The following is a 25035-nucleotide window of genomic DNA, read 5'->3' as shown; positions in this document are numbered from 1 at the left end:
CTTCTTTTTCTTTTTTCTTCAGAATCCATCGTCTCTTAATGGTTCATCTCCCCCTCTGACTTACTCCCCTTCATTCTTCCCCTCCTGCTATCTTCTCCCCCCCCCGTACTTTGTTTTTATTTTTTTTTTATTTTTTTTTTATTTATTTATTTGAGAGAGAGAGAATGAGAGCGATAGAGAGCACGAGAGGGAAGAGGGTCAGAGGGAGAGGCAGACTCCCCGCCGAGCAGGGAGCCCGACGCGGGACTCGATCCCGGGACTCCAGGATCACGACCTGAGCCGAAGGCAGTCGCCCAACCAACTGAGCCACCCAGGCGCCCGCGTACTTTGTTTTTAATGATGATAGCTTTGTGATCCTTTTAATTTTCTAGAAGTATATTTCCCCCATTCATTACTTATCTTTTTTTTTTTTGAGATTTTATTTTTAAGTAAGCTCTACACTCAACATGGGGCTGGAACCCACAACCCTGAGACCAAGAGTCGCATGCTTTACTGACTGAGCCAACCAGACACCCCTCATTACTTACCTTTTTCTAAAAATTTCCTTGTCATTCTGGAAAGTTTATTTTAACAAATGAACCAAGGGAAGTTAAAATGACAGAAAAGATTGATGGAGCTTTTTGTAGCTAATAATTTTTTCTGTTATGTAAGTTACTAATTTATGACCAACAGAAATATAACTTTATAGTATTATAGTCAACTTGATATGTGAGGGTAATAACATAGGAGGCAGGCAGTAACTTTTAATAACAAAACACTGGTAAGTTTTTTTTTTAATTTGTGGTAAGTGTCCTTCACCATAATTTTTACTTGATTAGTGAATTTGAGGATCATAGGTTTGTTCACTATGTGTCTGTTTCTTAGAAATAGAACGATTTTTTTTAAAGATTTATTTGTTTATTTTAGAGAGAAGGAGAGAGTTCAGGAGGGGGAAGGACTGAAGGAGAAGGAGAGAGAGAATCTCTGCTTTTTTAAAAAAGCAAAAACACAGAACCCAACGACCAGGGGCTTGATCCCATGACCCTGAAATCATGACCTGAGCTGAAATCAAGAGATGGATGCTTACCTGACTGAGCCACCCAGGCGCCCCAAGAATAATTTGTTTTTAACTAAAAAAGGAAAAAGGGAATGGAATTAATATTTGTAGAGTCCCCACCATGCATTTGACTTCACATATTTTTATGCATTGTGTTCGTTACAAATTTTGTGGGGTGGGTGGTACTATTCAAAGGTTATAGAGTAAACAGAGGCCAACAGAAATGAACACGATTTGTACATAAGTATAGTGGCCTTGAAACTTTTTATTTAAGTATATATAAAGTAAAATACACAAATTATAAGTGTATGGCCTGATGTGATGTTGAGATTTGAATGTAGATTTAATTTTAAAGCTCTTTCTTCAGGGTGCCTGGGTGGCTTAGTCGGTTAAGCGTCTGCCTTTGGCTCAGGTCATGATCCCAGGTTCCTGGGATGGAGCCCCTTGTTGGGCTTCTTGCTCAGCGGGGAGTCTCTCTCTGCCTGCCGCTCCCCCTGCTTGTGCTCTCTCTCTGACAAATTTTTTAAAAAAGCAAAAAAAGCTCTTTTTTCTAATATATCAGGTTCATTACCTAAGGGAGCCTTCCTTTTTTTATCCAGTTAGGTAAAATATTAGATCTGTGTTTACAATTTATGTTTTGGATCATTTTGTTTGAAATAACTGCTTTTTTTTTCCTTAAATTGATAGGCATGCAAAAGGCGAAGGAAAGATGATGACAGATCTTCCTGCAAAACAATTACAAAATATTTATCACCAATAGGGAAAACTGGAGACACTGTTTTCTCTCCACCAAAATCCAGTAATATTCTGGATTATTTTAGAAAGACTTCCCCCACAAATGAAAAGACACAGTCAGCAAAAGAGTGCAAGATAAAGTCATCTGCACCATTGCCTGCTGACGGTGGCAAAGACTGTAAAACACCTTTGGAAGTGTTCTCAAATCTAGAGTTTAAGAAGAGAGGAAAGAGAGTTAATTTATCTCATCGACTAAATAGTGTTAAAACTGAAAATGAATCTCTAATTAAAATTAGTAGTGTTGGTAGCAAAGAAGACACTAGTCTAAATAATGATTTTATAGAAAGTAGTACTTCTTTGTTACTCTGCAAGAAACATGTGGAGGTACTTGCAGAAAGTATTCAAGATAAAAAACACTCAAGCACTATGACCTCCATAAAAAGCTCTAAGAAAGTGAATCCTAAACAAAGGATCACAAAAAATGATTGCAGAAAAATGAGAAAAAGGAAGCACAGGGATATAATAGATCTATCTGAAAGCATACCATGGGCTGAGGAGCTAAATCTCCATCAGAAAGATGGTAAAGATAGGAAACAGATAACGCCTTCCCTAACTAATGAGATCGAGAGTACTGCAAATGATTCCAGAGGTGATATAACTAAAACAGCCCACTTAAATGATAGTACAATTACAGTCTCCTATGAGGAATTTTTAAAAAGTCACAAGGAAAATAAAGCAGAACACATACCAGACTCTACAATGTCAATTTGTATTCCCTCTGAAACTGTTGAAGATATGGTCAAAAGTGGTTGTATAAGTGACCCAGGAACCTGTGAAATTTCCCAACATGTACGCTATAAGACAGTTACTGTTCTTGCGCAAGTTCACCCTATTCCCCCCAGAAAGACAAGGAAAATACCCTCCATTTTCTTGAAACAGAAGCAGTTGGAAATGGAAAATAGTCTGTCTGATCCTGAGAATGAGCAGACTGTTCAGAAAAGAAAATCTAACGTTGTCATACAGGAGGAAGAGTTAGAATTGGCAGTGCTGGAAGCTGGAAATGCTGAGGCCGTGAAACCGAAATGCACCCTAGAAGAAAGACAGCAGTTTATGAAAGCATTTAGGCAGCCGGCATCCGATGCACTTAAAAATGGAGTCAGAAAGTTTTCTGAGAAGCAGAAAGAGCTCAATGAAAAATCTTTAAACGAGGAAGGAAGACACAATAATTCTAAAAAAATCATGGAAAATCCTAACATTCAGGTGGTTTCAAATGATGGCAGTTCACCGTCACACACTGAGAAAGGAAGTTTTCCTAACGAGAAAAGTAAAAAGCTGAAGAAAAAGGATAAGAAAATGTTAGGTACTGGTATTACTCCAGGTGAAAATAGACGGGGAAATATTCAAAAGAAAGCAGCAACTTTTTCCTTTGGAGATAAACAGAATCAAAATAGACTTAGAATGAGTTTAAGACAAAAGAAAACAGAAGTTTTCAAAAACACATTATTTTACAGTGAAAGTCTTATTTGTAAAGATTTAGCAAATGATGACCTTCTAAAGATTTCCTCTCGGTGTAACAAAAAGTCTTCAAGAAAGACCAGCATACCAGTTAAGGATAAGGTTATACATTCTAAAGCTGAAACTGAATACAGTTTGATAAATGTTTCCACACCCAAGCCAACCAGAAGATCTGTAAGAACCAGCAACACACCTACTACAATAGTCCTTAGCGGTACTGATTCTGAAGATGGTAGTCCAGCAAAGGCTTCCACTCCAAAAGCAGCCAACTTACTAGAAAAGCACAGTTTATATACAGCAGAATTAATAACAGTACCTTCTGATTCAGAGAGCCCTATTAGGTAAGGTTTTGTTTTTGTTCTGAAGCTCTGAGTATTCTGCGTATATTATTAGCTGGGAAGGAAAATAGTTCAAGCATTGGAGAGTGTTATTTTTTCTAGAACACAGCTGATTTATAAAAAAACAGTTTCAAAATGCTGTTTATTTCCCACGTTTAATTTAAAGCCAGGCATGATTTTAGAAGAATTCTAGATGTATTTTAGATGAGTTCAAACTCTTACCAGGGTTATTAATTCCCTGGAGAAATATTTTTCAAATATGAATTTTAGGGGCGCTTGGGTGGCTCAGTGGGTTAAGCCTCTGCCTTCGGCTCTGGTCGAGATCCTGGGGTCCTGGGATCAAGCCCCACATCGGGCTTCCCACTCAGTGGGGAGTCTGCTTCTCCCTCTTCCTCTGCCGCTCCCCTTGCTTGTGCTCTCTCTCTCTCTGTCAAATAAATAAAATCTTAAAAAAAAAAAATGAATTCTGTTCATCTAACAAACAGATTAAAAATAAGTAAGAGTTTTATTTCTTGGGTAAATGGAGCTATATATATGAGGTATATACTTGCATGCTGGTTTTGGCCAATGGAAGAGTGATCTTAGGAGGTAATTTTCTGTAAAGCTTATGATTTCTAAAAGGAAACATTTTATATTTTCTGAGAGTTTAGCTTTGAGTTTGGCTTACTTTGGATCAGTAGTTTGAATCTAACTGGGAGTACTTTTTTTTAAGAACTGTCCAAGGCGCCTGGGTGGCTCAGTCTTTAAGCGGCTGCCTTCGGCTCAGGTCATGATCCCAGAGTTCTGGGATCGAGTCCCACGTGGGGCTCCCTGCTCGGCGGGAGGCCTGCTTCTCCCTCTCCCACTCCCCCTGCTTGTGTTCCTGCTCTCGCTGTCTCTGTCAAATAAATAAATAAAATCTTTAAAAAAAGAACTGTCCAGAAATTGGAGCCCTAGTTGATTCTTTTCTATATTTAATTGAAATTCTTACACATAATCATGGAAATGCTTCTGAATGTCTTTTTTTCAGAATGAAATTCACCAGAATTAGTACTCCTAAGAAATCTAAGAAAAAATCTAAGAAAAGATGTGAGAAATCTGAAGCAACTGATGGAGATTTTACTTCTCAGACTAGAAAGGTAATTGAAATATTAGGGGGTTGTGTAAGTGGTATTCTGTTTCCTAAAACAACAACTACTTTAAGAAGTAGTATGCCAAAAGAAGATACACATATTTTATAGATTGGTTATGTTAACTACAGCCATATACTGTTACTATTATTCTATTCCTCTGATTAGTTTATTAAGCAGTCAACATACCTTACAGTGAGATGGAAGCAATTGATAAGGACAGCATAATTCACTTAGAAAAAGTTTTCTTGGGGACACCTGGGTGGCTCAGTCAGTTAAGTGTTCGACCCTTGGTTTCAGCTCAGGTCATGATCTCAGTATTGTGAGATTGAGCCCTGTGTCGGGCTCCACTCTTAGCCCTGAGTCCGCTTGTCCCTTTCCCTTTGCACCTCCCCGTGCTTGCACATATGCGCCCTCTCTCTCTCTAAAATAAACAAAATCTTTAAAAGAGGGGAAAAAAAGTTTTTTTGGTAAGAGTTACATTCTAATCATTTTCCTTAAGGCTGCTTATAGGTCATGATTGAATTTTTGGTTTATTTCTGTAGATCAGAGGCTAAAAAGTGGGGTGTGTAACTCTGGTACAGGTCTAAAAACCCTGGTACTGTTGACATTTTGGGCTGGATAATTCTTTGTTATAGGGAACTGATTGTGTATTGTAGGATGTTTAGCAATAACCTGGGCCTCTACCCATGGAAATGCCAGTAGCTCTCCAGCTCCCCTGGTTATGATAACCAAAAATATCTCCACATATAACAAATATCCCTGGGAGGGAAAGAAATCCACCCCCTCACCCTGCACTATTGAAAACCACTACCCTAAAGGGAGAGGTAGGATGATATGTAAGAATAATTTAGCTGCTTTTACAAACTAATCTGCTTTTCTCCACTGTGAGGGAATTGAATTCTCTCCAGGGTGAGTAGGTACAGGTATGTGTATGTTGAAAAGCCCCCAACGTGGCTGTGACATAATCCTTGGGTGAGTACCACTGTGACAGAAGATTGGCATCTCTTTTGTTGTTATTTAACAGCTATCATGTTTTTTGACTGCATATCACATTCCAGGTACTATGCTTAATACTTACCATTAATCTCATAAATATTTAACCCTGTTTTGAAGGAACAGTGGAGCCAAAGGAGGTGAGAACATTTTTAAGAGTAGTTGAAGTGGTGTACAGTGGGATCCAAGCTGCGTGGGGTGGAGTAGAGGCTGATAAACAGGGAGAAAGTAAAGAGTGCTATCAAGAGAGGTTTCTGATGTAGTCAGGAGTAATCAAGTAAGGCTAGGAGGATGGGTGACTAGGTCAGAAAGTAGGGTGTTGGAAATGACTGTTTTCAAGGTGATAGGATTATGGTTGGTTTTAGTTTATTTTTCTGTTTTGTTTTTTTATAAACATGAACTTTTTAAAATTTTTATCAGGAAAAAATAACTAGGGCGCCTGGGTGGCTCAGTCAGTTAAGCGTCCAACTCTTGGTTTTAGCTCAGGTCACGATCATAGGGTTGAGAGATTAAGCCCTGGTGGGGCTCTGTGCTAAACATGAAGTCTGCTCGAAATTCTCTCTCCATCTCCCTCTCCCCCACCCGCCTCACTTCCACTCTCTCAAATAAATAAATAAATAAAATCTTTTTAAACAAACCACTATTAGAAAAAAATGGTTTTCAAGTAACAGCAGAATTACTTGCCAAAATGTGTATGTGTATGTTTTTTTCCCACACCTTCACTAAAACATATCTTTTTGTGTAACAGTTTCTTTCAATAATTGAGTTGTTAATTTAAATTTAGGTCAATTATTTTGTAAGAATTTATAAGATTTCATTAACCTGCCCAAAAGTTTGCTAGCAGAACAACACATCTGTTGCTCTACTGTACAGAAGCAAATCTTTGTTTTCCTAACCCCTTACACATATTTTGGATACCCAGGCCTATGCTTTTCAGTGCTTTTTAAAAAACAGCAAACATTGGTTAAAAAAACCAGAAATGCATAAAATTAAAAGTGAAAACTTTTCATCTTCTACTCTCTAGAGGTAACCCACTTTATTTTTTTTTTAAAGATTTTATTTATGTATTTGAGAGAGAGTGAGCGAGCTTGAGCAGGAGGAAGGGCAGAGGGAGAGGGACAAGCAGACTGAGCTGAATGCAAAGCCTGACTTGGGACTCTATCTCGACCCTGAGATCATGACCTGAGCTGAAATCAAGAGTCAGACGCTTAACCTACTGAGCCACCCAGGCGCCCCTGAACTTTATTTTTTAGAACAGTTTTAGCTTGGGGCGCCTGGGTGGCTCAGTCGTTAAGCATCTGCCTTCGGCTCAGGTCATGATCCCAGGGTCCTGGGATCGAGCCCTACATCGGGCTCCCTGCTTGGCGGGAAGCCTGCTTCTCCCTCTCCCACTCCCCCTGCTTGTGTTCCCTCTCTCGCTGTGTCTCTCTCTGTCAAATAAAGAAAATCTTTAAAAAAAAAAACAGTTTTAGCTTCACAGCAAAACTAAGTGGAAGATACCAAGATTTCCCATATACCTCCTGCCCCCACACTGCGTAGCCTCCCACATTATCAATACCAGAGTAATACATTTGTTACAACTGATGAACCTGCATTGGCAGATCATTATCACCCAGAGTCTATTGTTTACATTAGGGTTCACTCTTGGTCTTGTATATTCTGTGGGTTTAGATGTATCATGGCATGTATCCACCATTATAGTATCATCCATATAGTACGATATCACTGCCTTAAAAATGCTCTATGCTGTGCCTGTTCATCCCTTCCTCCCCACTTAACTCCTGGCAACCACTGACCTTTTTTACTGTCTCCAAAGTTTTACCTTTTCTAATTTTTTTATTATTAAATATAAAATGTTTGCCACTGACCTAAATTAATATTTCATATTTTTTTGTTTAGGCAAGCAGTGCTTCCAAAAATGTATCTAAAGCAAAACAATTGATTGAAAAAGCAAAAGCTTTACACATTAGTAGGTCAAAAGCTACTGAAGAAATAGTGACACCCTTGAGACGTTCATCTAGACATCAGACACCTCCTGAAAGGAAGCAATTGTCAGAAACAGAAGTAAGTATTAGAAATATTTATTGGTATGAGTTCTGTCCTATTCTGGTGCTTGGAGTGGGAGAAGGAAACCATTATAAAGTTATAGGGTAGAACTGTAAGATACCCTTGAGGTGGTAGAAAGAATGTTTTCAGTTCTGTTTTAGAATCTTTTGGTTCTTTTGCCTGTAGAATAATACAGTCTGAATCCTTATTAAGTCATCTGAGATCCTTTATAGGCCGAATTAGCTCTTCCCTTTCCTCAAAACAACCACCTTCCTCATACACTATTTGCTCTAGTCACACTAAATTATTTATTTCTCCCCAAATGGTGCAGTTTTTACTTTTTCCAGTTTGTAGTCTCAGCTTGAAATGCATATTCCAAGTACTCTCTTTTACCTGAAGAATTCCTACTCAAACATTAAGTCCTGCTAAATGCTAACAATTCCTCTTTTTTTAAAACCAGCTTTATTATAGAGATACAAGTCACATACCATACAATTCACTATTTAAAGTGTACAATTCATGGCTTTTAATATAGTCACAGAGTTGTGCATCCATCACCACAATTTTAGAACATTTCATTACCCCAAAAAGAACCCCCATTCCCCTTGGCTGTCACTTCCTAATCTCTCCTCCCCCAGCCGTAGCCAACCACTAATCTACTTCCTGTCTCTATAGATTTGCCTATTCTGAACATTTCATATAAATGGTATCATACATACAAGATATGGTCCTTTGTGTCTGGCTTCACCCATCATAATGTTCTCAAGCTTCATCCCATGTTGTAGCATCAATATTTCATTTCTTTTTATTGCCAAATAATACCCCATTGTATGGATATATATCACATTTTATTGACCCATTACCTCTTGATGGACATTTGGGTTGTTTCTGCTTTTTGGCTATTAGGAATAATGCCTCCACTTGAAAGCTTTACTGATGCCTTCAAGGCAAGTAGACTTATACAGTTTTTTGTATTTTGGTCAATACTGCTCTCACCATACTGTTTCAGAACTACCTACTTATAGACTAGCTCTCCTTCTGTCCCCTAAGCCTTGGTGTAACCTTGAAGCCAACTCTTGTTTCATCTGACTGTGTACTTTCAGTGCCTGCTATATTGCCTGGCATATAAGAGATGCTCAGTAAATGTATGCTGACCACATGGAAACGTATCAGACTTCATCTAATACATTTATAGGATGTATAGCTTTCAAAGAGTATAGCTAAAATTTTTATAGTTTGGTCATATTGATTCTTTTGTCTGGAATAAAATCTGTTAGTTGCTTCTTTAAAAAAGAAGACCCATGGGGCGCCTGGGTGGCTCAGTTGGTTAAGCGACTGCCTTCAGCTCAGGTCATGATCCTGGAGTCCCGGGATCGAGTCCCACATCGGGCTCCCTGCTTGGCAGGGAGTCTGCTTCTCCCTCTGACCCTCTTCCCTCTCGTGCTCTCTATCTCTCATTCTCTCTCTCTCGAATAAATAAATAAAATCGTAAAAAAAAAAAAGAAGAAGACCCATGGTCATAATAAATCCACTCTTTGATATGTGAACTTGTATGATGTAGTGTAGGCTATTGTCACTATATGTTTTCTGTATTGGTGAGGTGGTGTCTGATGGAGAGAGCTTTGGACCTGCTAGTGTCATCTTACTTGTGGCTTCTAGCATCATAATCCTTTTGCTATTTTAAAACATCAATTGCATGACATATTTTTAAAATATTTTTATTGTTCTGTCTTAGGACTCTGTAATAATAATCGATTCAAATCGTACTTCTTCAAAGCATCCTGAGAAAAATCAGAAGAAACTTCAGTGTCTGAATGATGTGCTAGGAAAAAAACTAAACAAGACTCCTAAAAATGTACCTGGTAATCAAATTTGATAATGTTTATGATGAACATTAGAATGTTTTAGAGGGATTATATTGCTCTGAATGCTGTCATTTTAATTCCGTGTCTTCTACAGTGTACACTTTTAATTATATTAAGTATTTCTATTTTAATAAGTAAAGTTAAAAGGTAGTGAAGAGTTTTATAAAGGTAATTGAGTACATTCAGGTTATTTCATTTCTACCTATCTATTTAGCCTGTTAAGTTTAGAGGTTCCCAAACCTGATGGATCATCAAAATCACCAGAGTAAATTAAAAAATTTCTTAAATCTTTAGGTCCTTCCCTAGGCATATTGACTAAGAATCTCTGGAGGTGGGTTGTGAGAATCTATAGTTTAAAAAAAAAGTTGCCAGGAGATTCTGATAATGACATTAGGAGACCAGATCATTATATAGAAATTTTTTGAATTAAAAAGTTAGTTTTTTTAAAGGTTAAAAAAATTAAAAGGGTTAATTTTTTTTAAGTTTAAGAAGGTAGAGATATAATTTGAAAGTAACCGGAGGTAAGTAGAGATTATAAACATTGACACTAACCTAAGTATTTATTTTTCTAAGGGAAAATGAAAGTTGCTCCTTTATTTCTTACCAGAAAGGCTCAAAAAACAGCTGATCCTATTCTTGGTTTTGATGAAAGCAGGTCAGTCCAATACAAATTTTTAAATGCCGAAGTATCTTACAGAATGTTTTTTGTATTTTTTCCTTTACTTTGATGAGAAAGCATGTACGTTATCATTTGAGGCTTTAATAAATGCACTTTTAAAGATGACAATATTGACAGTGCTACAACTGCAATTTGAAGATCAGACACTTTGTGGCCCATCTCTAGATGAAACCGTGGAGAAATAAACCAAAATCACCGAAGAACTGATTATGAACTTATTCAGTAAATATTTAAATACTTGCTATGGAGCACCTGGCTGGCTCAGTTGGAGGAGCGTGCAACTCTTGATCTCGAGGTCATGAGTTTGAGCCCCACACTGGGGGTGGAGATTACATTAAAAAAAAAATGAATAAAATAAAATCTTTAAATACCTACTATGTACCAGGCAATGTATTTGGCACTGGGAATATTATGGGAACAAAACAAGACACATTCCCTGTCCTCATGAGGCTTATACTCTAGAGGAAAGATAATCTATGATTAAACATTAACTGGGCCAACAAATGAAAAATTGCAGTTGTATTAAGGAGAGGTACCAAGTTCTACTAAAGTTTATATTAAGTGGATTTGGTCTGGTCAAACAAGGCTTTGCTGAGGAAATGTCACCTCAACTGAAGGATGAGCAGGAGTTCATTGGGGTGGAACAGTGTTCTAACCAGAGGGAACAGTCTGCATTGTCCCTGTAGCTGGAAGGAGCATGGCAAATAGAGAAAGTTGAAAGAATGCCAGTGTGACTTGAGCACAGAGAGCAGAGGCGAGAGAAATGTAGGATTAAGCTGGAGAGGTGGATGCCAGCCCACGTAGCACCTTTGGACCATGTGCAAGAATTTTGTCATTATGCTAAGGGCAATAAGAAGCAGTCAGAGGGTTTTAAACACAGGTATGGACATAAACATTTGGAATTTTGGAAAGTTTATTCTGACTGCTGGATCAGTTTGCTAGATCAAAATCCATAATGATTAATTAGATCTGGGGGCTGGGGGTAGGAGAGAGGAAGGTGTGAGGATGACACTCAAGTTCTGGTATCCCTGTGCAAGTGGATGGCATGATGGCAGAAGACCAGGTTTAGGGACCTCATGGTTCAGGTTATTTTTTCCTCTTCCACTTTTATTGAGGTATAATTACATACTGTTAAATGCACAAATCTTTTTTGTATTGAAGTATAATTGACATACAATATCCTGTTAGTTTGAGACATACGTAATAGTGATTCAATACTTTTATATGTTACAAAAAGATCCCCATAAGTTACCATCTGTCACTGTACAGAAAGTTGCTGCAGTCGATGACTGTACTTCCTGTGCTGTACATTTCATCCCCGTGACTTAACTGGTTTATGACTCAAAGTTTGTACCTGTTAATCCCCTTCCCCTATTTTGTCTGCCCCCTCCCCTTCCCCACTCTGGTAGCCAACACTTTGTTTCCTGTGTCATCAGTCCGTTTCTGTTTTGTTTGTTCATTGGCTTTGTTAAATGCATCATTCTTCAGCATAACGGTTTTCAAAAGTACATTAAATCAAGATTTAACCTATTTATTTTACTCCTGAAAGGTTACTCTTTTTCTGTTATTCCCATCCTACCACAACAAAAGGTTACCACTATCCTGATTTCATCGTCATTGATTAGTTTGATTTCTGTCACCATGGATTAGTTTTGTCTGTTTCAGAACTTCGTGTAAACTTTATATATGTATTCTTTTATATCTAATTGCTTTTGTTCAGGACACACACTTTTTTAAAAAATCACCTTTATTCAGGTTAATGTACATACAATCATATTCATACAATGTCAAGTAAACAGTTTGAGGTTTAACAAATGCACACATCTGTGTAATCACCACAACAATAAAGAGAAAGCATTTTCATCACACTCAAAAAAGTTCCTTTGTGCCTCTTTGCAGTTAATCCCTGCCTCCAACTCCCATGCAATTTCTGATCTGTTTTCTGTTGATATAGATTGGTTTGCCTTTCCTAGAATTTCATAGAAATGAAATCATACAGGAGATACACTTTTGTCTCTGGCTTCTTTCAGTCAGGGTAATGTATCAGTAGTCTGTTCTTTTTTATTGCTGAATAATATTCCTTATATGAATATACCACAGTTCGTTTATCCATTCTTTTATTGATGGTCATTTGGGTTGTTTCCAGTATTTGGCTATTATTAATTAGGCTGCTGTGAACATTGCATACACTTGTGTAAACAGTGTTCTCATTTCTCTTGAGTAAATACCTAGAAATGGAATTGCTCTGTCACTGGGTGGGTGTATGTTTAACGTTATAAGAATCTGCCGAGCTGTTTTCCCAAGTGGTGTTCCATTTTACATTCCCACGGGCAGTGTATGAGAGTTCCAGTCTCTAACATTTGGCATTATCAGACTTTTTAATTTTAGCCATTCTGTATAGGTTTACAGTGGTATATTTTTTATTCTTTCACCTTACTATTATTTTTATTTTATTTTTTATTTTTATTTATTTTTTTTAAAGATTTTATTTATTTATTTGACAGAGAGAGAGACACAGCGAGAGAGGGAACACAAGCAGGGGGAGTGAGAGAGGGAGAAGCAGACCTCCCGCAGAGCAGGGAGCCTGATGCGGGGCTCGATCCCAGGACCCTGGGATCATGACCTGAGCCAAAGGCAGACACTTAACGACTGAGCCACCCAGGCGCCCCCTTTATTATTATTTTTAAAGATTTTATTTATTTATTTGACAGAGAGAGATAGCGAGAGCAGGAACACAAGCAGGGGGAGTAGGAGAGGGAGAAGCAGGCTCCCGCCGAGGAGGGACCCCGATGTGGGGCTCAATCCCAGGACCCTGGGTTCATGACCTGAGCCGAAGGCAGACGCTTAACGACTGAGCCACCCAGGCGCCCCTACCTTTTATTATTATTTTTAATCGATAAGTTAAATTTTTAAACCTCATTGAGGTATAATTTACATATAGTCACCTTCATTGAAAGCACGTAGCTTGATGAGCTTTGTCAGTTGGATATGTAGTGAACGCACCACCCCACCATACAGATACGGATTTATTTCCTTTGCCCTCCGAAAGACTCCTCATGCCCTCCAGCAGTCCTCCTCCTAGTCCCGGCCCAGACAAGTGCCAATCTCTTTTTCTTTATGTTAATTTGCATTTTCTAGAATTCTTTATTAGTGAAATCATATGTACCCTTTTTTTAACCTGGCCTCTTTCATTCAGCGTGCTGATTTTGAGATTTATTCATCCTCAAATACAGTCGACTCTTGAACGAACCACATGGCTTGAATGGCACAGGCCCCCTTACATGTATGTTTTACATTATGGTGCTGTAAAAATATATTTTCTTTAGGACTTTTTTACTATTTTTGTCACTAGCTTACTTTATTGTAAAGAATATAGCATATAATACACACAACATAGACTATGTGTTAATCAGTGGTTAATGTGAGTCAGGAAGGCTTCTGGTCCACAGTAAGCTATTATTAGTAGGTAAATTTTGGGGGAGTCAAACATTATACATGCATCTTTGACTGCACAGGGGGTCGGCACCCATAACTCCCACGTTCAAGGGTCAACTATATATCGGTAGTTCATTGTTATATTTTTGCTGAGTAGTATTCCACTGTATGGATACACCACCTTTGTCCGTCTCTTCTCCTGTTGGTGGACATTTGGGTTGTTTCCAGTTTTAAGCTATTGTGAATAAAGATGTTAGGAACTTCATGTAGAATTCTGCTGGGATTTTGCTAATGATTGTATTAAATTGTGAGAGAATTGATACCTTAATAATATTAAGTCTTCTGATCCAAGAACATGGTATATATTTCTATTTGAGTTTTTAATTTCTGTGGTTCTCAATGTAGAGGTTTTATACATGTTGTGTTAAATTTATCTCTAAGTATTTCATGTATTTAATATTATTGTAAATGGTATTATTTTCTAATTGTTGATTTCTAGTATATAGAAATACAATTGATTTCTTTTTTTAACCTATAGATCCCACAGTCTAGCATTTCATCTTATATGCATTTGCTTTAGCCAGTAGAATTGTTTGAAGGAAGAAATTTGCTGGTTTTGGACTACTTAAGTTTCTTAGAATTATTCTTATGTTCCTAAATTGGTGTGCAATGAAAGAATTTAAAAAATAATTTATGTTGAAATAACTTTAAGAAAAGTTGCCAGAATACTACAAAGAACTCCGTATCCCCTTCACCAAGATTTCCCATTTCCTTGACCATTTTTATTGACGTGCGCAGACTGTGTGTGTTGTAGGATGACTCTCAACCTGGGTCTGTCTGATGTTTCCTCATTATGAGACTATGGTTCTACATTCTTGTCAGGATTACCACAGAAACGGTGCTCTGCTCTTCTCAGTACATCACATAAAGTGGTGTATGTGACCTTAACCCCTCTCATCACTAGTGATGCCGACCTTGAGCAGCTGGACTGTTGACATCTGCTGTATTTCTCCACTTTAGATTCACCCTTTCTCTTTGAAACTGATTCATATTTGGGGGAAGGCATTCTAAGATAATGCCAATATCTTGTTCTTCAGCAGACTTCCAGTTATTAGCATTAACATTGATGGCTTACACCTGGATTAACCACACTATGATCATTGTCAAATGGTGATTAGCTGTTGCTGATTATCTGTTCTTTTTCTATTTGTTGGCTGCTATGAGAAAGTGCTTCTACATATCTCATTTACTTATTTATTCATTTATTCATTATTTCCTATTTTTTATGGAATTTTAATCCATTAATGTTTATTTTGATACTCAGATTGTTTCTCATTTAGCCAGTGGGAGGCTTTCTGGCTAAAAAGCTTGGTTTCTGTGCCCCTTTGACACATCCCCGTCATTTATTCAGCATTCCTTACTTTCTGAAACAGGAAGATGTTCCAGGTTCATCTTTGATTTGCCCTCTCCCAGCTTTGTAAAATAGCCTTTTCTCCACAGAGCCCTGGTTCCTTTTAGTGGAGGATGGTATTTAGAAAACAAGATCTAGGTGCTTATTTTACTCATTGCTCCTGAGGTATCAATGCTTCTAGGCCTTCTTAGCGGATAAAGCTAGGAAATACACACATACACGCGCACACATGCTCCCAAACTATTTATAATTGTATATAACATATATTGTATAACATATATATAATATGTATATATTTTACATTACTACCCTAAAGTTTACCTTCTGCTATAGGCACATACTGTTTTTTTTCTAAGATTTTATTTTTAAGTAATCTCTACAGCCAACATGGGGCTCAAACTTAACAACCCCAAGATCAAGAGTTACATGCTCTACCAACTGAGCCAGCCGGGCACCCCAGGCACATACTCGTTTAGCTACAGCTTCACCCATCTTTTCCTCCTTCCTTCCAATTAACAGTAAAAAAGGTACACCACCTCTTTTCTAAGATTAATTCCTTCACTCGGGCTTTAGATCTCATCTTTCCCTCATTTCTCTCAAATAGAAAAGGAAACAAGAAATGGAAGTTTTTGTAGCCTCTTTTTAATTACCAACCCAAATTTCTGTTTGTAGAGAATCCTCACTGTGTATATGACAGGCTAGGAGGGGCAAATAAGCTGTGAGACCACACTCTTCCCCCCTCCACTACTCCAGCATCCCATCCTCCCCTACCCCCTCACCTCCCTCCCACTGAAGTCAAGACTCTTATGATTAGCAATATGAAGATAAGCCAGGTAAAACTGAGGCATCAGTAGTAAGGGCCGTAATGTTCTTGCTATTATTTGGGAAACAGTATCACATTAGAAATTCTTGCATTAACTTTTTGAAATACAACACTTACTTTGTTTTCTGATTATAATATAAATGCTTGTTTCTTAAAGAAGACAAAAGACATAAGGGCAAAAACTCACCACTCAAAGATAGTCTCTGTTAACACTTTGGTGGATGTCCTTCAAATGATTTTTCTATATATACTTATTTTTCCTTATTTTCTTACAACTGATAGACTTGTTTTTATGATAAGCAAAAAATGAATTTGACCAGCTAACATCTCAGGTAGCTGATTTTTTCAAATTCAATTAGAAGTGTTTTATAGTTTATTTTTTTTAAGTGTGTATAACCTTAGCTTTCTTCTTTCACATCATTTTCTTGAAAGTCAAGATACATCCGAAAAGTCTCAGGATTATGATGTGCAGTTTAAAGCAAAGCGTGACTTTCTAATGAGTGGGTTGCCGGATTTGCTGAAACGACAGATTGCAAAGAAAGCTGCTGCATTAGATGCGTACAGTGCAGTGAGTGCTGGTTTCCAGAGAGTCGTCCACGTACGACAAAAAGATGATGGTGCGTTTGTCATAATGAAATATTTTTAAATGTTGGAAGTAACGTGAAACCGTAAGTTGACTTAAAATGAGGCTAAGGTTTAAAGATAATTCTTAAGGGGATTTAAGTGGGAATTCGAAGGATGTGTTTCATTCTTGGACCCACTTTCCCGAATGGGGGGGTCGGGGCAAGAGAGCCAGCAGCATCCTCAGCCCTCAGCTGCTGTGCACCCCTTGTGCTGGTGGAGAACAGGCACGTGTGGGGGGGACCCCAGTGGATGTTGTTCTCCAGAGAGGCACTGTGTTCTAAATGGAAGGCAGTGCTCTTCACACACGTAGCCTGTGTGTGAACAGATCATCGCTAAGACTTTCTCAGAGGAGCTGCAGCTCTGTTCTTTCCAATGGGCTGTTGAATGTTCAAGAGCAATCTGTTTGCCTCCTTTCCAGAACAGCTTTTCCTCTCTCAAACCATATAAATATCTGCTGGAATAGGTAACAAGTCGCAGTGCTGCACGCTCCACTTCACCCTTTCCTCACATGCACCAGGCACAAGGGTGAGCTGCTTGCACAGTGGTCTTAGCTTGATCAGAATATGCTTCTATTTGGATTCAAATGCTGTAGCAACCACAATCTTATTTTACTTATCTAGTTTTTAATTACCAAAAGTGTATAAAGCTTTATATCTTTCTCATCATTGTCCCTGCCTAGAGGTGTCTGTTTTTGGTTTTGTTTTATTTTGTTTTTTTGGCCAGCACAAAAGCCCTTGTATTCTTCTTAGCTGGCGTTGTGGTTTGGTTTAATGCACTCCCTCTACTCACGAAATATATTCTGTGTTCTCTTTTCATTTTGTGTTTCTGACCTTGGTAGTTTTTTGTTGTTTTTGAAGATTTTATTTATTTATTTGACAGAGACACAGCGAGAGAGGGAACACAAGCAGGGGGAGTGGGAGAGGGAGAAGCAGGCCCCCCACCAAGCAGGGAGCCTGTTGCAGGGCTTGATCCCAGGATCCTGGGACCATGACCCGAGCTGAAGGCAGACGCTTAACGCTTTACAACTGAGTCACCCAGGTGCCCCTGACCTTGGTAGTTTTTGAGTTTTCTTCAGCCTCCCATTTAGGTTTATTTATTTATTTATGAGAGAGAAAGAAAGAGCATGAGCAGGGGAAGAGGGACAAGCAGACTCCCCGCTGAATGGGGGGCCCGACACAGGGCTCGATCCCAAGATCCCGAGATCATGACCTGAGCTGAAATCAGATGCTCAACCGACTGAGCCACCCAGATGCCTCTCATACTCCCATTTATACAGGCAAATTCCTAGCCAGTCTTTCTAATGATATTTTACTTTCCCTTTTTTCCCTAACTCAGCCATTGGCCAGTCAGTTGATGAAATCTTTCTTGTTATTTTCACCAGTTTAGTTTTATACAGCAACTTTTTTTAAAGATTTTTATTTATTTATTTGACAGAGACAGCGAGAGAGGGAACACAAGCAGGGGGAGTGGGAGAGGGAGAAGCAGGCCTCCCACAGAGCAGGGAACCCGATGCAGGGCTCAATCCCAGAACTCTGGGATCATGACCTGAGCCGAAGGCAGATGCTCAACGACTGAGCCACCCAGGCGCCCCTACAGCATTTTTTAATAGTATATTCAACTATAGAAATTAGTTCTGTTTTTCTTCCCTGATATTAATAAACACTTTTTCACCAGAGTGCTACTGTAAAACTTAGCATATGTATTTGTAGATGAGGAGATGAGGCAAGCACAGAGGGAATCTGTTTTAGAACCTTAAAAGAGTTACTGCACATTGGTTTACTAGTATCTGGCATTCTGCTGAGCACTGTATACGTGACTAATTTAATCTCCATAACAACTCTAGGATGTTGACTATTGCCACCCCCATTGTAGAGAAGAAGAAACTAAGGTTTAGGACCTTGCCCATGCTCACCTAGCTAGCAAGTGGCACAGTCTGGATTTGAACCCAGGTCTGACTTCAAAGTTTAAATTTTAAAGCAGGATGCCAACTGCCCCTGAAATTTTTACCCTGAGTAGCAAGGTTGATTTAAAAAGAAAAGAGGGCACCTGGGTGGCTCAGTCAGTTAAGCGTCTGCCTTCGGCTCAGGTCGTGATCTCAGGGTCCTGGGATTGAGCCCCATGTCAGGCTCCCTGCTTAGCGGGGAGTCTGCTGCTCCCCCTGCTTGTGCTCTCTTTCTGTCAAATAAATAAATAAAATCTTTTAAAAAAGAAAGAAAGAAAAAGAAAAGAAAGTTTGCTGTTGCTTGGTTATTTTAAACAGTTGGAACAGAAGGCTCAGTAATTTTTATTGTATTTGTTTGCAGGAAGAATGGGTTTGCTGTGTGCTCACTGAGTTCTGGAATCTTTGTGTTTAACTATGTAGTTGTCAAGTCTTTTCATGTTTGCATATTTGGCATTTGATGTATGTGAACGCAAGTAATTAAGATACTTGTTTTCTATTTTTCTTTAGGATCCCATTTGTGGCATTTGAAACCACCTACTTGCTCTCTCTTAACCAAACTTAAAGAACTGAATACTAAAGTACTAGATCTCTCAAAATGTGTTCTTGCTCTTGGTGAATTTTCAACATTGAATTCAAATTCTAAAAGTACTAAGTCTGCTGTTGGGGTAAGTACTGTAGAGCTCATCCATTGCAGGGTGTTTCCTTCACCTCTTTCAAAAGGGAAAAACATATGGAAATCTATTATGGTCTGAAGTTCATTTTTTTCCCTAGAATCCAGTTTTAAAAAATAAATCCCAATTGGGGTAGACATCTCTTAAATATTCCCAGAGCTTTAGAAATGCTTTAAGAATTAATGGTAGCCCCCCAAAAAATTAATGGTAGCCAATTTCAAAAGAACACTAGATTAATAGCACATTTAGATATTGTATAAGTTAGCATTCTAGTGTAATAAATGTGTAAGTTGAAAGATGGAACAAAAAAAATATGAACTAAGTCCTTCAAAAGTATGCAAATGCAGCTTCATTGTCAAGGTTGTATTTAGTCACTAAAGCTTCTCCTGCATTAATACTGACTTATTATAGTCAGAAAGTAGTTGTGACTAATATTAATAGACAGTGTAGGGGGCACCTACCTGGCTCAGTCAGTGGAGCAAGAGACTCTTGATCTCAGGGTTATGAGTTTGAGCCCCATATTGGGTGCAGAGATTATTATTTATTTACTTATTAATATTTTATTTATTTGAGACAGAGACAGAGAGCAAGTGGGGGGAGGGGCAGAGGGAGAAGCAGACGCCTCCCCTGAGCAGGGAGCCTGATGCCAGGCTCAATTCCAGGACCCTGAGATCTTTTTTTTTTTTTTTAACGATTTTATTTATTTGACAGAGAGACACAAGAGACGGAACAGAAGCAGGGGAAGTGGGAGAGGGAGAAGCAGGCTTCCCGCTGAGCAGGGAGTCCGATGCAGGACTCGATCCCAGGACCCTGAGATCTTGACCTGAGCTAAAGGCAGACACTTAACTGACTGAGCCACCCAGGCGCCTGAGATTATTTAAAAAAAAATAAAAATCTTTAAAAAAATAGACAATGTCTGTTACTGAGCATTTTATTCTTTATTGCAGTTTGTGGAAAGAAGGAAAGATTTGACTGAAGAAGTAAGAAATCTTTTGCTGGAGGAAATTAGGTGGTCAAATCCTGAATTTTCTTTGAGGAAATATTTTTCTTTGCTTCTAAAAAAACGAAGTGAGCACCAGGTGCTTTCTGAGTGTCATCATAAACAAGGCTAGTGATAAGTATTATCATTTACATTAACATTTTGCTTTTGAAAGCATTAAGTCTTGGTCATTGACTCTTGCAAGTCCACAGAGAATATTGCTTATGGTTGGCAGGGAAATTTGTTCAACTGAAGTAAAGCATCTTGTTCAGTGCAGTGTTGGCCCCTGCCGTTTTCCACAGATGCGAGCCCAAAGACAGCTTTAACTATGTTAAAATATTAATAGTTCATTTAAGGAAAGCCTTAGATGAGATCATTTGAATTTACATAGCTTGTATAAAAGGCAATCTAAATAACAAGGTAGCCTGCTTGCTTTCAGTGTGCCACATTTGATTCTTCTTCATTTTGTAGTAGTAAGAGTATTGGATATTTTGAAGTGACATTAAGATGGTTGGATATTAAAATTTGGTTTTCGTTGATTAGTAAGCACATGCATTTCTGTAATTTCTGAAATAGAAAGTCCACAACGAGAGCCCAGTGTCAACCAAAAAGAAAGCAAAAGGAAACGAGTGGAAACGGAAATTCCTAAGTCAAAAAGAAAGAAACCAAACGAGTATTCACAAAGTCCAAAAAAGATAAGTGGGAAACCAGAAGAGCTTGACAAAAGAAACAACTCCACTGGGATAAAGCTAGACTCTTGTAAAGGCCTTCTTTCTAAAACATCCAGGAAGAAACAAACTGCCTTGAGTACAACATGTAAAGTAGAAACAGAAGCAGTTGAAGATCCTGATGTTCTCATAATAGATGATGACAAAGAGTCTCCCTCAGAAAGATCTCCTTTTCCTGGTAAATTAGATCTTCTTCTTCTGGTCCTAGAACACTTGTTTATTTAACCTCTCATTTTCTCTTCTCTTTAATATATGTTCATCGCTCATCGCAACATTCAAGCAATATATGTGTGTAAAACGAGTGGAAGCCTTACTAATTACAGCCTTAAAGAATACCACATTTAACAGATTGGTGTTTGGTCTTTGATTTTACTGTGCTTCTGTAAATACGTGTGCTTTTGTAAAAACCTGGAATTATACAATTTATTTTATATCTGTTTCACATGTCTCTGACATGTTCCTATTTGGGTTATCTAGCTTTTTCAAAGTATTCTGTTGAATTAATTAATTCATAGCTTTAGAGTATGTTTTGATACTCTACAGCAAGTCTTCTATTGTTTTTTTAAACTATGTTCATGTAGCTACACTGCTGAATGAACTGTAGATCCTCCTACCACAAATCCCATTGGGGTTTTGATTTTGCATTAATGTATAGATTAATTTGGAGTGAACTGGCATCTTTACAACATTCAGCCTTCTCAAATGGGAGTGTAGCATATGTCCGTTTACCCAGGCTGACTTAATAGGACAGTTTAATGTTTTATTTCAGGGGATCAAAGGAAGTTGCACTAAAATTATGCTGCCTTTGCTCTTTAGATTATTTGTTATAGTATAAATCATTTTTCATATTTCATTTTTTTAGTGATTATTAAAATTTTAAATGTGTACTTTTATTTATTTTTTAATATACTTAAATTTTTTTTAAGTAATCTCTACCCCAGTGTGGAGTTTGAACTCACGACCCCAAGATCAAGAGTCGCATGCTGTACCAATTGAGCCAGCCAAGCACCTCTAAATGTGTACTTTTTTTTTAAGATATTTATTTATTTATCTACTTATTTGTCACAGAGAGAGAGTGCGTGTGCTCGAGAGCACGAGCAGGGGGAGCAGCAGGCAGAGAGAGAAGCAGGCTCCCCGCTGAGCAGGGAGCCTGCTGCCGGGCTCGATCCCAAGACCCTGGGATCATTACCTGAGCTGAAGGGAGACACCGACTGAGCCACCAGGCGTCCCTAAATGTGTATTTTTAAACCTTACTGTCATGAGACTTTATGGTGGTTAGCCTTTTATTTATTTATTTATTTTTAAGATTTATTTATTTATTTGAGAGAGAAAGCATGCCGGGGTGCGGGGGTGGGGGGGTGACAGAAGGAGAGGGAGAGGAGCAGACTCCTAAGTGTGGAGCCAGACATGGGGCTTGATCTTGCTACCCTGAATTCATGACCCTGATATCATGACCTGAGCCAAAATCAAGAGTTGGTTCCTTAACCACCTGAGCCACCCAGGCGCCCCCCTTTTTTAATTAATTAATTTATTTTCCTCTTAGATTTTATTTATTTATTTGACAGAGAGAGACACAGCGAGAGAGGGAACACAAGCAGGAGGAATGGGAGAGGCAGACGCAGGCTTCCTGCAGAGCAGGGAGCCCAACGTGGGGCCCAATACCAGGGCCCCGAGATCATGACCCAAGCCGAAGGCAGACGCTTAACAACTGAGCCACCCAGGCACCCCTCCCCCCCTTTTTAAAGTAGGCTCCATGCCCAGCGTGGAGCCCAACAAGGCTTGAACTCAAACCCTGAGATCAACACCTGAACTGAGATCAAGAATTGGACGCTTACCTAAGTCACCCAGGCACTGTAGTGGTGGTTAGCTTTTAAGGGGAAAGGTTTTTGATATGAAAAATATTAAATGTGGGCCACCTGGGTGGCTCAGGCAGTTAAGCGTCTGACTTCAGCTCAGGTCATGATCTCAGTCAGGGTCCTGGGATCAAGTCCAGGGTTGGGCTCCTCAGTCAGCAGGGAGTCTGCTTGTTCCTCTGCCCCTCCCCCGACTCATGCTCTCTCTCCCCCGGCTCCCTCTCTCAATTAAAAATACTAAAAATTAAAAAGAATTTTAAAAGTAAAGTTTTGAAATTGACCCTTTGGCATTTTGTAGATATAAATACTTGTATAAATACTCATTGTTTACATGGAACAATACTATAGATGTCTCAGAATATATTCTTATGTCACGGACAAATGTTTTAATATAAATTTTTTGCTTTAGATTCTGGAACTGAAGACATGCTTTGGACAGAAAAGTATCAACCTCAGAACTCCAGTGAACTCATAGGCAATGAGCTAGCTATAAAAAAGTTACATAGGTTGGTAAAACTTGTAAAAAAAATTGAGAAATTGTTTATGGATCTAGTTTTACTGCTTTGTTTTATTTATACTAAAAATCTAGAAATTATAAAGTAATACATGGTAAAATCTTAAAAAAAGAAAAATGTGAAAAGTAAATATCCCTCTTTTCTCCCATTTCTACTTTCCAGAGGTAACAACTATTAAAGGTTTCTTGTAAAACCTTACAGAAAAAATTTTATACATATATTAGCTCCCTTCTGCCTAACAAATAGGATCATATTACTACTAATTCAGGTCCATAATCCCTTGTCTATGATTCCCACATCCAAGAAGTTCTGAAAACCGAAAGTTATTAACTTTATTATATATTACAAATTTATGGGTCCCACTTAGGAGTATATACATTTTTTAAAAATAGAAATATTAAGTGATTGTGGATGTAACGCCACAGACCCCATTAGAGGTGTTGTGTTATATGTGGTATATGTACCAAATTACTTTTCTAATATCTGAAAATTTTTGAATTCTAAACTCATCTGGTCCAAAGGATTTCACAAAGAAATAGGGACCCATGATAATAGTTAACACTTTGAGCCTAGCACTGTTCTAAGTATTTGCATTGTTCTTAGCTCATTTAATCCTCAAAACTATAATATACTCTTGTCCTTATCTTACAGATGAGGAATGGGCCTAAGAGGTTGAATTATTTGTCCAGAGTCACACAGCTCTAAAGCCGGGGAGCTAGAACTCAAGCTTGGGCAGTCTAGCTCCAAACTAGGACTTCATCTTTCTACTTACACTTAGCACTGTGTATTAGACATCTTTCATCATGGGGTCTCCTTGGTTCTTTTTTTTAAGATTTTATTTAATTGACAGAGAGAGAGACACAGCGAGAGAGGGAACACAAGCAGGGGGAGTGGGAGAGGGAGAAGCAGGCTTCCCGCTGAGCAGGGAGCCCGATGCGGGGCTCGATCCCAGCACCCTGGGATCATGACCTGAGCTGAAGGCAGTCGCTTAATGACTGAGCCACGCAGGCGCCCCTCCTCAGTTCTTTGTAGTTGCTCCGTACTGGTTTCTTAGGTCACTGTACTGTGTGTATCTTTTCTCCTACTGAGGTACTTTTAGGTTTTTCCATTTGGAAGCTAATATGAATAGTGTTGCAGTGAATAACGTTGCTCTTGTGTGTTTTGGTAAAAGTTACTTCATTTAAAAATATTCATGCCCATGTAAATATAGTTTACTATTTAGTTGATTCAAAGTGATATATCTCTATTCTGTGAATTATTTTCATTAACATACATTTTCTTATGGCAGTTGGTTGAAAGACTGGAAGAGGAGAGCTGAATTGGAAGAAAGACAAAACTTGAAGGGAAAAAAAGATGAGAAGCAGGAAGGTATTTTGAGTTATTTTCTCCATTTCACTGGACGTTTTGAGTTAGATTAGCTAAATAGTTATATAAAATTTCTTTTTTTTTTATTTTAAATACTTTATTTATTTATTTGACAGAGAGAGACACAGTGAGAGAGGGAACACAAGCAGGGGGAGTGGGAGAGGGAGAAGCAGGCTTCCCGCCGAGCAGGGAGCCCGATGCGGGACTTGATCCCAGGACCCTGGGATCATGATCTGAGCCGAAGGCAGACGCTTAACGACTGAGCCACCCAGGCGCCCCTATATAAAATTTCTTAACTGGTATTTTATATTTGATTTTCTAGTTTCTGTAAATTAAATTTCCAGCATTTACTTGCAAGAGGTTTGTAAGG

At 38.5% G+C, this 25035-nt stretch overlaps 1 protein-coding gene across 4 annotated transcripts in view; it reads left to right on the top strand.

Moving 5' to 3' along the window:
* ATAD5 (ATPase family AAA domain containing 5) overlaps positions 1 to 25035 on the top strand; it is a 48176-nt gene that overhangs the window by 4406 nt on the left and 18735 nt on the right. For all 4 annotated transcript variants that reach the window (XM_088028382.1, XM_088028381.1, XM_028109009.2 and 1 more), the window contains exons 2-12: positions 1724 to 3627; positions 4634 to 4742; positions 7629 to 7793; positions 9511 to 9637; positions 10214 to 10295; positions 16421 to 16605; positions 19062 to 19219; positions 20173 to 20332; positions 20781 to 21110; positions 23195 to 23291; positions 24589 to 24668. In XM_088028382.1, coding sequence (XP_087884508.1) covers positions 1724 to 3627; positions 4634 to 4742; positions 7629 to 7793; positions 9511 to 9637; positions 10214 to 10295; positions 16421 to 16605; positions 19062 to 19219; positions 20173 to 20332; positions 20781 to 21110; positions 23195 to 23291; positions 24589 to 24668 — 3397 coding nt within the window. The remainder of the gene's footprint in view (positions 1 to 1723; positions 3628 to 4633; positions 4743 to 7628; positions 7794 to 9510; positions 9638 to 10213; positions 10296 to 16420; positions 16606 to 19061; positions 19220 to 20172; positions 20333 to 20780; positions 21111 to 23194; positions 23292 to 24588; positions 24669 to 25035) is intronic.

This window comes from Eumetopias jubatus, unplaced genomic scaffold (genome assembly GCF_037043125.1).
Source record: "Eumetopias jubatus isolate StellerSeaLion01/CBP00866 unplaced genomic scaffold, mEumJub1_p1.0 scaffold_10, whole genome shotgun sequence".
Classification (NCBI taxonomy): domain Eukaryota; kingdom Metazoa; phylum Chordata; class Mammalia; order Carnivora; family Otariidae; genus Eumetopias; species Eumetopias jubatus.
The sequence above is the reverse complement of the archived record's forward strand: the minus strand, read 5'-3'. Positions and strand labels throughout refer to the sequence as shown.